The sequence below is a fragment of the Neopsephotus bourkii genome, unplaced genomic scaffold, assembly GCF_033783945.1.
Source record: "Neopsephotus bourkii isolate Nb327-2 ecotype Australia unplaced genomic scaffold, CSIRO-AGI_Nbou_v1 NB_1388, whole genome shotgun sequence".
Lineage (NCBI taxonomy): Eukaryota > Metazoa > Chordata > Aves > Psittaciformes > Psittacidae > Neopsephotus > Neopsephotus bourkii.
This window is the reverse complement of record NW_026901866.1, coordinates 1446290-1459600: the sequence shown is the minus strand read 5'-3', so window position 1 is coordinate 1459600 and position 13311 is coordinate 1446290. Positions and strand designations below refer to the sequence as shown.

General features: G+C 36.6%; 1 protein-coding gene across 5 annotated transcripts in view; it reads left to right on the top strand.

Moving 5' to 3' along the window:
* Window positions 1-13311, top strand: part of AKAP6 (A-kinase anchoring protein 6) — a 281727-nt gene that overhangs the window by 76846 nt on the left and 191570 nt on the right. For all 5 annotated transcript variants that reach the window (XM_061367603.1, XM_061367602.1, XM_061367601.1 and 2 more), the window contains one exon: window positions 12371-12622. In XM_061367603.1, the coding sequence (XP_061223587.1) occupies window positions 12371-12622 (252 nt within the window). The remainder of the gene's footprint in view (window positions 1-12370; window positions 12623-13311) is intronic.

Here is a 13311-nt window from a genome sequence, read left to right as displayed (position 1 = left end):
TGCAGGAAATAAAAATATTTGCAAGTGAATAAAATACCCAAATATGCATTTGAAGCTTGCAGCTACTTTGGTTCATTAACTTCCATACAGACAAGTTCAGCTATTGGATTTCAAAGAGCTACTTTGCAAGCCCAGGCATGGCAGCAACATTTCTTTTTCTCATTGTGCCTGCAGAGTGGTAAGAGTTACACTCATCAATGAGAGCTACAGTCTAGACAAGGATAATTGATAAGTTATCTCCATATAGCTAGAAAATAAAATGGCATATAAAGAAATGCAAGGCTGTTCACAGAAAAAACTGATCTTTATTCTGTCAGCATAAGAAACAATTTATGTCAACCAAAACCAAAGGTCATGCTGTCTTGCTTTCTTAAAGAGCTGAGAGACACTGACTATGAAGTGCTTTATAAATCAAGGATCTTATTCCAGTTAGCAACATGCAATAAGTATATTTACCTATATATACATATGTGTACATATAAATGAATAAATATTTAAATAAGCACTGCTCATTTCCTGCTTTTTTCAAGGCACTTCAGTCTTACTGTGTAGTTCATGAGTGCTTTCTTAAGCAGTATCAACATCTTAACAGCCATTTAGTCTGTCAGTGCTTTACACTAGAAAAGTTCTCTTGTAAAGGCAAACCAGTGCTGTTAGGAGAATTATCCTGCCAGAGCACAAGCTGGCTTCTCAAAACTGTTGTATTGGAATATGCTATAAATGAATATGCTGTTGGAATATGCTCTACAGTCCCATAAAATGTTTCTAGGTTACAATTACAGTGCATTTGAGTAGTTCTAGCTATAATATTATGTCTGATTTTAAAATTAAATATTTAGTTTTAAATGCAGTATTAAAATGCTAATGTCTGGCACTCGTAATCTCGTAAGCAGGCAGAACAAGCATCTATTATTAATGACACTGAATTTTAGGTTCCTTAGAGCCAATTAAATTAGGAATGAGTGCTTCATTGTGTCTATGGGATATGAGAATGTTGACTAAGTTCTTAGATTTAGTTGCAGAAATGACATAAAATCTGAGTTTTGATAATTTTCTATTTTTACAATATCCTCTTTACATCTAAATCAGAAAATGAGCATCATTTTGTTTGAAAAGAAGATACCATACACAAACCTTTAAATATGCATCTGTATTAACTGAGAGGCACCTGTGGGATGACAGTGAGGAGTTGGAAATAATCACATAGTACAAGCTACTACATTATATATGTTAATTGTTTTTATGCATGGAGTCTCATTAAGCATTTTGATACTTGCCAAATGCCAATTAAAGTACTTTGAATGATTCAGTTAGATTTGGATGTCACGCCAGTCCGATAATTCCAGGTTTCCAATTTAGTCTCCATTCTACTCCTTCTCAAAAAAAGCCTGCAAAACCCCTATCATTTTCTTCCTTCTGTGGGTGTAAATCAAAGTTTTTTTTTAATTTCGTCTTTATTACATTTGTGGTAAAAAACCCACAGGAAGATTCTGTGACCTACATTGTACGTATTACAAACTAGTTAGGAATGATTTCTAACATACTGGGTATTAGGAATCCTAATAAGGTGTTTGATTTACCTGCTAGAAGAGCTCTTTCCATAAATGAAAATATTCCATGCGCACTTACAGTAGTGAAACTAGAATAAAAATCTTGTAAATTTTAGATGTCTTTAGGATTCAATATTCTAACTTTTCAAAATTTTTTCTTCTTTTACTTCTTTTATTCACTTAAGACTTTAAGCGTATAAAATAGCTTCCTACCAGTCTTTCAAATTCCGTTCTTAGTGGGTATAACAAAATTAGATGCGTGTGTGTGTTTGTTTCTGGGTATGTTTTGGTTTGGTTTGTTTCTTCACTAGCACCGATATATATTCTAACCCTGACTGTTATAAGACAGTGAGTGATACCCAGTGTGGAACAGGCCTCCTCGTACACTGGGTGGGTGGTAGCTGTTTCAGACTACTGGAAGTGCCTCCACATGCTTGGAGTGCTTTGTAATTGTTACTAGCTCATTGGAGGATCTGCAAGAGCTTTCCAGCTGACTTGAACACTTGTTGTTGTGAAGAAAGGGCAGGAAGGTCATGAACAGTAAGAACCACGCAAGACAGCCAAAAAGGCTTCTGTTCCGTGTTTCTGAACCAAACAAAGAAAATAAAATCTCAGTGATTCCCATTAGGGTTTGTGCATTAAATATTAGCTCTTGGTCTTTTTCAGCATAAACAATTATATGAATATATGATTCATTGAACAATAGAAAAGGGAATAACACTGCTAATAAAGCAAAGCCTGGTAATAAAGAACAAGCGAGTTTGTGTCCTTTTAGCTGTCATCAAAAATGACTGATGGAAAGTATCTTCAAAAGCATGTCACCAAAGCTCTTGGAGGCTTAGCTCCACTGATGTAAAACAGCCATTTATCTAGAAAACTTCCTATTGTGCTAGCAATTTTCATTATAGAAAATTGGCACAGATGGTAGTTCTTCCCTTCTGACCTGTCTCAGGAAGGAAAGGAGAGCACAGTCACTATATTGAGCATTGACATGAGAGTAAAGAGTCTCACCATCCTTCATCAAATTCTGCTATACCCACTACGCTGTAGTCAAAGAGAGTGAATGAGTTTAGCGTTCTTTGGCTTGAGGAAGCCATAATGCTTTTATTAAAAATTTTTGTCTTCTGTTCTGCAGGCCTATGCAGGACTAAGTTTTATGCCTGTGTGAACTTGCATTTCTTTTATTTATTTATTTTGACATCTTACATTTCAGTAGTTTGTGGTTATGTGGGGTTACACTTTATTTGTTATTAAAAGCTTCATTATTTCAAGAATGAGATTGTTTTTTCTCCAGAAAACTTTTATTTCATCTAAACACTTCAGGAGCAGCTGATCTCCACCAAAGACTCTAATTAAGTCTTTGGAGTTTAATAAGAGTAAGAATCTTTCTGAAGTATTCCATAAACTGAAAATCTTTTCAAAGAAATGCACCTACTTTCTTGTATAATCAATAAGAAGAGATTGGCTCAGAAAACAGAGCTCAGATAAAGATCCTATGGCCTTGCAGCAGGCTTAATGAATTCTTGACATTTCCTTGCTCCATTGTCAAGAGTAATTCCAAATCTTTTTCAGATTAAAAATGAAGGTAGCGCAAGAGTGGGACATTTTCAAGCTGAGCTGTCAGAGTAATAATTTGGGTGCATAAAGCTTTGAAAACTCACTGCTTTCAAAAGGATAACCATTTTGCTGGAAAATTACTGAACTATTACTGTATTAGCATTGAATTATGCTACTTATATTGTAGACCAAATAATGAAAGTTCTTATCAAATAATAGGAGTGGTCTTCTTTCTGCTTCTTCATGTAGCTGACATTTTTTTTATTGCATGCAATTTTTGTATGTCTTGTATGAAATGATAGTAGGGGTTTCCTCATGGTCAGTTAACTCCTCTCTACACTGATAAAAAAACTGCCTAATCCTAGCCAGGCTATAAAGAACTGGTTGTGTTAGCTACAGCAGAGTGGATATGTTCACCATGAGTAAAATATCCTTCCATTTGCATCCTCAATTTTCATTTGCATGTGGTAATTTGAACTTGTTAGAAATGCCTTTAAATTCCATCCAGTATACGTGGCTTCAGAATACAAGGAAGCGCTGAGTAAAGAGAGAAAATAAATAAGTAAATAAATAAAGTAGTTATCTAGACAGTTGCAAGTATGTCCTATATACTTCCATTATTGCAGAAAAGGTATAATTTTGTGAAGAAATCTGTATTTGAAGGATGTTTTAAGAAGTCTTCACTCTTCCATTTGAGTAGATGAATATATATTACATAAATATCATGCTTAGTATAAAGCTACCTCATCATTTTTTCTCATTTCCTTGTGATCTTAAATGACCAGTGCAAGATAAATATATATATTTTATTTTAATTGTCCAATGATCAGGCATTTGAAATCGTTTATTGTTTTTCCAAACTTACCTCTACTACCAGTTGCTTGGTTTTCTTATGGATTTGGAGTTTGGAATTTCTCTTTTTTTTTTTCTTTACAAAGTAGCTGGAATCAAAACTTGCTTCACTATTGTACAGTTCAGTACCATCTTTCTTCTTGAATGATAAACTGCTCTAGAGTACCCGTGCGACACTGTCTTCCAGGCTTCAATACCAAACCAGTTTTCAGTGAGCACAAATATGACTTCTTTTATCAAGTTTTATTTGGTTTTACATTTTTAAAAAAATTTAGAAAGTTAGGCCTTAATAAAAATCAGTATGCTTCAACATGCTTAAAGGAAGGTAAATGAAGATTTGTATGATTACTCATTGAAGAAATGTTGTACAGTGGTAACTTTAAAGGGCAAATTCTCTGGATGTTGTGGGCTTGGCTGGTTATAGGGTGTACAAGAACATACTTCTTATTCTGAAGGCTTCAAAGGGTTTTCAGGTTGTAACTTTCGGCAGTGTTACCAGTGGAAGTTCAGGAATATGAAAGCAATACTGAACTGCAGATATCATATTAGTTCCCAAATTCAATTCATATATAGGTTGTCTTACACAAACAAAATTCATGCATCAATTTTACTGATGTCAAGAATATCCCAGAAATGGCTAGCCCAGATTTGCTTACACAATACTTTTTCAGTAGCATTCTGAGGTGCCTAACTTTACTGCCATAGCTTCTCCTGTCATTCTCCAGTTCCACCCAATCCCAGGCTTTATGGCTGAGTGTTTTCATGCATGAGCTGGCTGAAGCTGATGCACACTGACTACATCCTTGCATTTAAGATACTGGCCTGTAGTGAGTGCTGTGACTAGAAAGTCTTTTTACATTAAACTACTGATTAAAATTAATAGTGGAAATAAATGTTTGACTTCTCTGCAGCCATCTCCTCCTGCAGGAAAGGTACAAGCTGGCCTAGGTTTGTAAAGCACTGCAGCTGGTCTGGGAAGTGAGCTGGAATGGCTTCCAACAGCAACTGCCCTGCTTCTGGACAAAAGGATCTTTTTGCTTCTTCCCCGTGTATGTTTGAACCTTTGGCCGCAGCAATGGCACATATGTCAAAACAAATGCAAGTTGCTGGAATCCTGAGACAGGAGCTTCACATTTAACATTTTAGGCATTGTAACTTAGCCTGAAGTGCTTAGCAAGTCATATATCTTACTAGCTTCTTCCTTACTTCTTGCTCGTTTTAAACTTGTAGATCAATAGTCAACCAATGTACTTGCACAAGAAACATCCTAATAAAATATCACATAAAATACTAATAAATTATTACAGAGCAGCTCTGTGTCTGGTACAATCTCAGAAAAACCATTACTGTTTTAGAAGCTTTGTCAAAGAACTGGTGATTTAGCGTCTATTTCACACTATTTTGAAGTACAGGGATATAAGAATGTAACTCATTGATTCCTGAGGTAACAGAATACAGTAGAAACGTGCCTAGTTAGTGTTCACCAGGCTGGATATTAATTGTTAAAACTTTTTTGAGCATTTTGTAATAGCAACATTTGAATGCTCTGTCACGTTAACAGCTTTCCCATGTTACAACAAGTTTCTGAGAATTTTAGCAAAATGTAAAATCAAGATTACTTACTGGAATTTTGCAGTGATGAAAATATTGCTCATTTATAATAATGAGAGCAAATTAATCAAAGTCAAGCTGGGAAAAGAGAATAATGTGCAGAAAAGGATGGTGCCCCAGAAAAGTTACTATCAGTAGTATGTGTATTATCATGAGGGAAGCACAAAGAAGCTTGCTCTGAGCAGTAATGTTTTCCAAGCTGTTGGTGTCAGCAGAAGGCAGGGTCAGTGACCTTAGAGCCCTACTGGTCACTGTTTTCCTGCTTCACTTTGCATTCTTCACCTGATTAAATGTATTCATTTCCCCAAGCCACTGACTGCCACAGCCACACCACCTACAGTACTTCAGGACTCCAACTCACTTTCTGACAAACTTGTGACTTAACAGTAAGTGTAGAGCTTTCCCTGGCACTTCATTTTGTTTATTCAAACTGGATTTTTCATGTATGTTTTTTTTTTTTTATTTGACTTGTGTACATAAAAGCAGCTACAAAAGAAGAAGTGAATAGCGTTTGCTCTTAAGGTTTCACCAATAATCCAGAATAGAAGAGAACACTGCTTGGATGTACTAGAAGAGGGTATTTTAAAGGAAAAAAAATATCTTTTTAAAACCTGAAAATCTTAATTTTTTCAGCAGTAAAACCCTTTCTCTTTTGTGCTCTTATGAGCATAAAAGGGCAGTGCGGAGAGTGAGTTTAGTTCATAATTTTCAAGTACAGTGTAAAAAATGAATATGAAAATTCTTTGGCAGGTATTCTGATTTTTTTTCTGAAGAGCAGAATTTGTACATTCTGATTGGAATATTTGTCTTTTGTGGAATTAAAATGCACTTAAAAGGAAAAAAACAAAGAGAGACATTTTCCTAAATCACAGATTTTGTTTTGTATGTAGTGTAGTTCTAAGACTCTATGACAGTCTGTTTTCCCTGCTGAGGTTTTACAGTGAGATCAAAGAACAGAAATCTGCAGTATAGCTTCTGTCACTGATATTAACTGTAGAGCAACATGCTGCAACCTTTCATCTTCCAGTAGCTTCATGTACATCTTAACAGAATTTCTTGAAGAGCAAAAAACCGTGTGTTCTTTAAGGCCAAGATCAAAGCTTTGTTTTCATTGACTCTTGAGGCTTTGTTTATGCATTTTTTTCTTTGTGTACTATAGTGTTTGCAGTTCAGGCTATTTTAGTTGACGTGGAGGGCTAGGAGCAGGCTGATGGATTCGGCAGCTGCAAATTACAGGATCAGCTGTCTGGAAGACTGAGTGAAGTGGACAGTTGGCAGCCAAACGGGCACAACCCCTGTAAGCCTAAGAAATTCCACAATCAGTGCTACAGGATATCACACGAGAGGATGGCAAAATCTTTACCTTTACAGCACTACAAAACTGTGTAAAAATAAAAATGCCTAGTGGATATGTGAGATTAATGTTGATTTAGAAATGATGACTTCTAAAAACAAGGCTATAATAACTTCTGAAGTGACACTACATACTGATATCATGAAGAAGGATTTCCATGCTTACATCTGTAAGCTGTGTATTATTGCCATTGACCTAAGACTACGCATATTTAGAAATAGATGCCAAGAAATTCTTTATTTTATCTTTATCTTCTTGCCACTTCTGGAAAGAGCAATTAGTGCTCCTGACAGCACTTGGGTACTATCTTGTGATACTGCTGTTCTTTATTTATAAATACAAAATGTAAAAAGGGCACATGACAATGTTCTGCTGTGTTTTCTCTATCTAATGCTAAGTCACCCACAAGGACTTAGGAAGAATGAGGACAATGAGGCCATGTTTTACCAGGTGTTGATATTTAGCCTCAATAAAATCAGGAACTTACCTAATGTGACATTTTTGTGCTGTATTTGAAATGCATTAATTATTACAGGAAATTTATCAAATCCACAGCTGTACTAGACAACATTATTTCATTTTGTGGAATTATATGTAAATCTAAATATCAGGTACATGAGTAAGAAAATGTTGTACTACATAATTTGTTGTGCTGTGTGACGCAGTTGACGCACTGAGGGAAGGGATGCCAGAGGGACCTTGGCAGCCTTGAGAGATGGGCCAGTACCAACCTCATGAAGTTCAAGGCCAAGCGCAAGGTCCTGCACCTGGGTTGCAGAAATCACAAGCACAACTACAGGCTGGATGGAGACTGGATTGAGAGCAGCCCTGCAGAGAAGGACTTGGGGGTGTTGGTTGATGAGAAACTGAACATGAGCTGACAGTGTGTGCTCACAACCCAGAAAGCCAGCCATGTCTTGGGCTGCATCAAAAGTAACGTGACCAGCAGGTTGAGGGAGGTGATTCTGCTCCTCTACTCTGCTCTCGGAGTATTGTGTGCAGTTCTGGTGTCAACATAAAAAGGACATGGAGCTGTTGGAACAAGTCCAGAGGAGGGCCACGAGAATGATCAGGGGGCTTGAGCACCTCCTGTGTGGACAGGCTGAGAGACTTGGTCTTGTTCAGCCTGGAGAAGATAGAGCTGCAGTGAGACCTTCTAGCAGCCTTCCGATATCTAAAGGGGGCCTACAAGAAAGGTGGAGAGGGACATTTTAAAACCATGTCCAGTGATAGGACAAAGGGGAATGGCTTTAAGCTGAAAGAGGGTAGATTTGAATTAGATATCAGAAAAAAATTCTTTACTGTGAGGGTGCTGAGACACTGGCACAAGTTGCCCAGAGTTGTTGATGTCCCATTCCTGGAAGTGCTCAAGACCAGGTGGGACAGGGCTTTGAGCAACCTGGTCTAGTGGAAGGTGTCCCTGCCCTTGGCAGGCAGGGGTGTTGCAAGTAGGTGATCTTTAAGGTCCCTTCCAACTCTAATCATTTTGTGATTCTATGATAATGCCAACCGGATGTGACATTGTATTGTTTCCCCTCAAGCAATTGTTGCGTGCCAGGCAAGTGTAAAGAAAAGATGCAAGTAAATAGGCTGCAGCTTTATTAATGCTCTTTGGCTGGAGACTGGTTGGCATTAACTTCTATGGCAAAAGTGATCATTTATTTGCAGTCATGTTCTCTTGTAGTCTTTACACAGCTATCCTTCCATCCTTTGTGCAGCCTTCACCTTCCTGTTGTCACGTGACAGTTAAAAACCAAGAAAAAGGGATATCAATAGGGGTCTAAATTCTTTTTCCACACTTTATGTAAGATGGGTTTCCTGAAAACCCAGATCTAATCCATTTTATCCAGGAACTTGGCCTATGATGAGATGAAATCCTGTTAATTTTATAATGGCTACAGACTCATCTAAAATGGGAAGTCACCCATCAAAACAATGTCATATAATGCAGGAATGTCACCTTATGGTTCCTAAGATTTATTTCAAGAAATACCAAGTAGACTGATATATGACTGTATGCCACGCATGCAGAGTCTGATGTATTTGGAACTAGCTGTCACACAAGCGGTTAGTGTGTGTTCAGTAAGATTGTTGTATTGACACTACAGCTCTTTAAGCCCACAGTTAATTCAGCCTGCTCTTGTCTGTCTTCAGACTTACAGCACATGTGCAGGTGGACTGCTCAGCATATATGGAATACTGAACTGGACATACTGAACTTTCGCATGCACAGTAGACATGTGTCCAGGACTTCTGGACACTGAATAGCTGGAGTTATTAATAGGCAACTTAAATCATCTTAAATTTATGCCTGGCACTGTTGCAAATTAAATCATACATCCTGAATGATTCAAACAGATTTTCATCTAATAGGAAAGGAAGAAAAACCAAAAAAATTAACAAACCACTGGCCAAAAAGATCATGTCATGTCAAAATACTTATCAGCAAAGGAAAAAAATCTTTTCTATTCTCCCATGAAAGTAAAGGCAAGACAACAGTGACAGTTCAGTGCTATACTAATTCCAGGCCAGAAGGGAGATGAAGCTGATGATGAAGTCAGGAAACAAGAGCTTAGAGTCTATATATTATGAGAAGGTATGTAAGGACTTGATTTCCTTCCTGGGTCATTCAGCCACTCCATCGAGTATCTTCCCGTTTTGGCCACCTACTCTTTCTAAAATTGAAATCCTTTAAGAGCTGGCACTTTGTCTCTGACTAAGATGGTAGTCTTATATGTTAAGATCAGAGTTATGTGACCTTTACTTGGATATAGACAAGGTTGGCCTTAGGTTCTCTCTGTGTTACTGAAACTGTCAAGAGTGGTTGATTATCTTGTTAGTACATTTGGCTGCTGCTACACTTGCAACAGTCTGGAAGTACTTCAGACTTTATTTTTGAGGAAAATGAGCAACTTATAACTAGCCATGTAAAAAGTAACAGCATCTGTCCTTGATTATGTGCTTCTTTCAATTCTTTGCATTTTGGTACAAAATTCTCCATGTTGTGGAAAGTTTGTCTATTTCAGAAATGTTAGATACTTTGCTAGCTAGTGTAACAGTAGGTCAAGAGAAAACTTGTTTGAAGTGTGTGTCTTGATTCAGAGTATTTTCTAGATTCATTGGCCAATATTTTCAGAGCATTGTCTAATAATCATCAGGAGACACTTGCTCGTTGTTAATACTTTCTTCTTATGCCTTTGTGCTTTTAACCTCCCTGAGAATTCTTATGGCAGTTGAATTCAGCGTGTAACTGTGTCTGTGAAGATGGAAAGTAGTGAAAATTTCTTTTATAGATTGGCACAAATTTAAGCTCATTAGCATAAGTAGTCTAACTGAAGATTTATGAAACACTTTTCTATAGATTGAGTCTAATTTATAAGTTATAGTTACTGGGCAATAATCTATCTTTTAATCTCTAAAATTAAAATTAAACTGCTTTATGGCCAAGAGGAATAAGACAGTGGAATAAGACTTCTCAACAACAATGGAGAAGTGAATGCAAATTCAGTCAAACTAAGTAACTAAAAATGTTCTTTAGAACATTTAAAACAACATAGAAATACAGCTGTGCTTTTTGGTCAAGTTTCAGTTGTAGTGGGATAAATGAATAGTAATAACCTTTTTCAAAGCTTGGAAAAGATTTGGCTCAGTTTTAGCTTTGTGTGTCTGTAGAATTAGATTAGCACACTAATCTGGTAACTAGAATGTCCATTTTCTCACCTGGAAGTGTGTGGTTATTTGAAGCCCTGAGCACTTGCAGGCCAATGTGTTGCCAAGCGAGTCTGTGTGTTTTGTAATTGCAAATATAGAAGCTGGTTGTCACAACAAGGGGACTGAGGATAGAGGGGAAGAAATACTGCCTGTCCCTTAAGGCAGCCCCAAAACTCTGCTCTGAAACTCCACTGTTCTGTGCATTTCTGAGAGTTACTGCTGCAGGGGACTTGATTTAGCAGTCAGTGTTTTATGAAAATGAGTAACTACTGATAGTACTCAACCAAAATAGTTTCTCAAGGGCTACCTGTTGTACTAAAATTATTTAATATTACCTAGGGATTTGATTTTTGTTTAATTTGTCACATACATACAGTTATATATTCAATAATTTGACTTTATTTTCAGACTGAATAGGTCAAATCTGAGCTGATAAAATTTACTGTACTGTATTATTAATTTAGAAAGAATCAGCTTTACTGATTTTCTTATTATTCTACTGCTGTACAAAACCACATGAGTATCATTAGAGGCATATGCTTTCATTGTAATTGTCTGATAGAAATGTTTCAATGGCAAATCTGACATGAATCTAATTTTTTTTTTGATTTTTGTTATGCATGTACTACCTTTTACGTAAAAAAAGGACATTTCTGAAGGCTTGAATTAAAATACATTATGTTTTTTTGAAAAGAAATAAGACTTATTTAAAATATTCTATTAAGTCATCTTTAAATATATGTCAGAGATAGAGAGGAAAAACTTTCTAGGATCCAGTTATAACTTTTTTCAGTATTTTGATCACATTTCCTTACTTGTTTATAATATGCTTTGTACACATAGATTTCAGACAGAGTTTTTATAAAGCAGTGTTTTTCACTCAATAGTATATGTCTTTTGTCTTGTGATTTATTCCTTCACAAAGAAAATTAAGGGTAGATTGTAAAGGTTTTACAATCTGTTTGCAGCACAGTTTAGAAATCTGTAACATTAATTGCTAAATTTGGAGGATACCATACCATCCAAACCTTAGGTTTTAAACCTGGTAATGTACATGTTCTTTTCTTTTTTATCAACATAACTGTTCACAGCTTCTCTGCTTTCCCACTTTCTCCTCACCCATCTTCTGTTCAATTCTAAATCCTGAACAAGGCTCTGCAAAAGTTAGAGACCTCTTACCACTGCAGTCAGCAATGGAGCTCATAAATAACTCATCCACATTGAGTCTATCCCAGACTTTTGCCCTATTTGGCTATAGAGGCTGGATTAAAAGGTAACTTCTATCTGATAGAATTTTGTTGATGATGGCACAGATCAGATTCTTTGCATTTCAACTGGGATGGGGGGGGGAGGGGAAGAGGAAAGGGGAGAAGCAGAGCAGAGAGGGCGACTGCTTGTGCCAATCTCATCACTTTCATTCCTATTGCTGTCTTCTAGGATGTCACTGTACAGTGCTAGTTTCCTACTGATTCATGTGATCTTCTTGTGCCATCCTTCTTCATTGTATGATGTCTCTGCCAAACAGGACAGCTGCTGCTTCAGTTGCTGTAACATTGCCATGAGAGAAAAAAAAAAAAAAAAACACAACAAAACAAACCCTGTCTGTGTTAAATAGATTCTCTTTCTTCTCTGAAATAATCTATTCTGCATTTAATAAGTACTACATGAAGAGTGGAGCTGATCCATGAAAGGTCCATGCCTATATGTAAATATCTACATTATTTTTCCATTACAGGATATTTGTGAAGACATATCTGATCACGTTGAACAAATTCATGCTCTGCTAGAGACGGAGTTTTCCCTGAAGCTTCTGTCTTACTCTGTCAGTGTGATAGTCGATATCCACACAGTACAACTACTCTGGCACCAGCTACGTGTTTCTGTTCTGGTTCTGAGAGAGCGTATTCTCCAGGGACTACAAGACGCCAATGGAAACTACACCAGGCAGACTGATATTCTGCAAGCATTTTCTGAGGAGAATAAGGAGGTATAGTAACTAAATTCAATATTGAGGATTTCATCTGTATTTGAAGCACATTTAAAATTGCTAGGAGGACAGTTTTAGGGATGTCTTACATGCCTTCTAAATATTTTGATAGTTTTGTGTTTTAAATGTCTTTAGCTGATATCTGTTCATATTAAACCAAATTAAAGCAAATTAAGGTCAACTTTCAGAAGTGTCTTGCTACTTAGAGGTACGTCTTGTCCGATGTCCTCGGTCTGGTCATTCATGAATTTAAAGTTCCTATCCAACTCAAAACTAATTTTTTATGTGTGATTAATTCCTTAATGAAAAGCTTAGACACTTCCCTTCTTGTATATGCAAACCCGAGGTGGCAGTTCTGCAATATGCCTCTTAAAAGTCACATTTTGCCTGAGAAACAATAATGCATGAATCACACATTTTGTACTCTAAAGGGGTGTCAAACTCACAAATGTTTTGGAAATCTGGATTCATTTAATTAAAATGCCTTTTCCATTGAATTCTTAATTACTAAATTAGCTTAGTTATGACACTACTGGCCTAACTTTTAAAACTAAAAGAAGATGAACATTTTCAGTAGGGTAACTCATGGTTAATAGAAGATACCTTAGCATGTAAAGGATTCTTCACTTGCTGAAAGTTCTAAGATTAGGACAAAATGCTTTTGTTAGGATTAGATATATTTGCAGAGG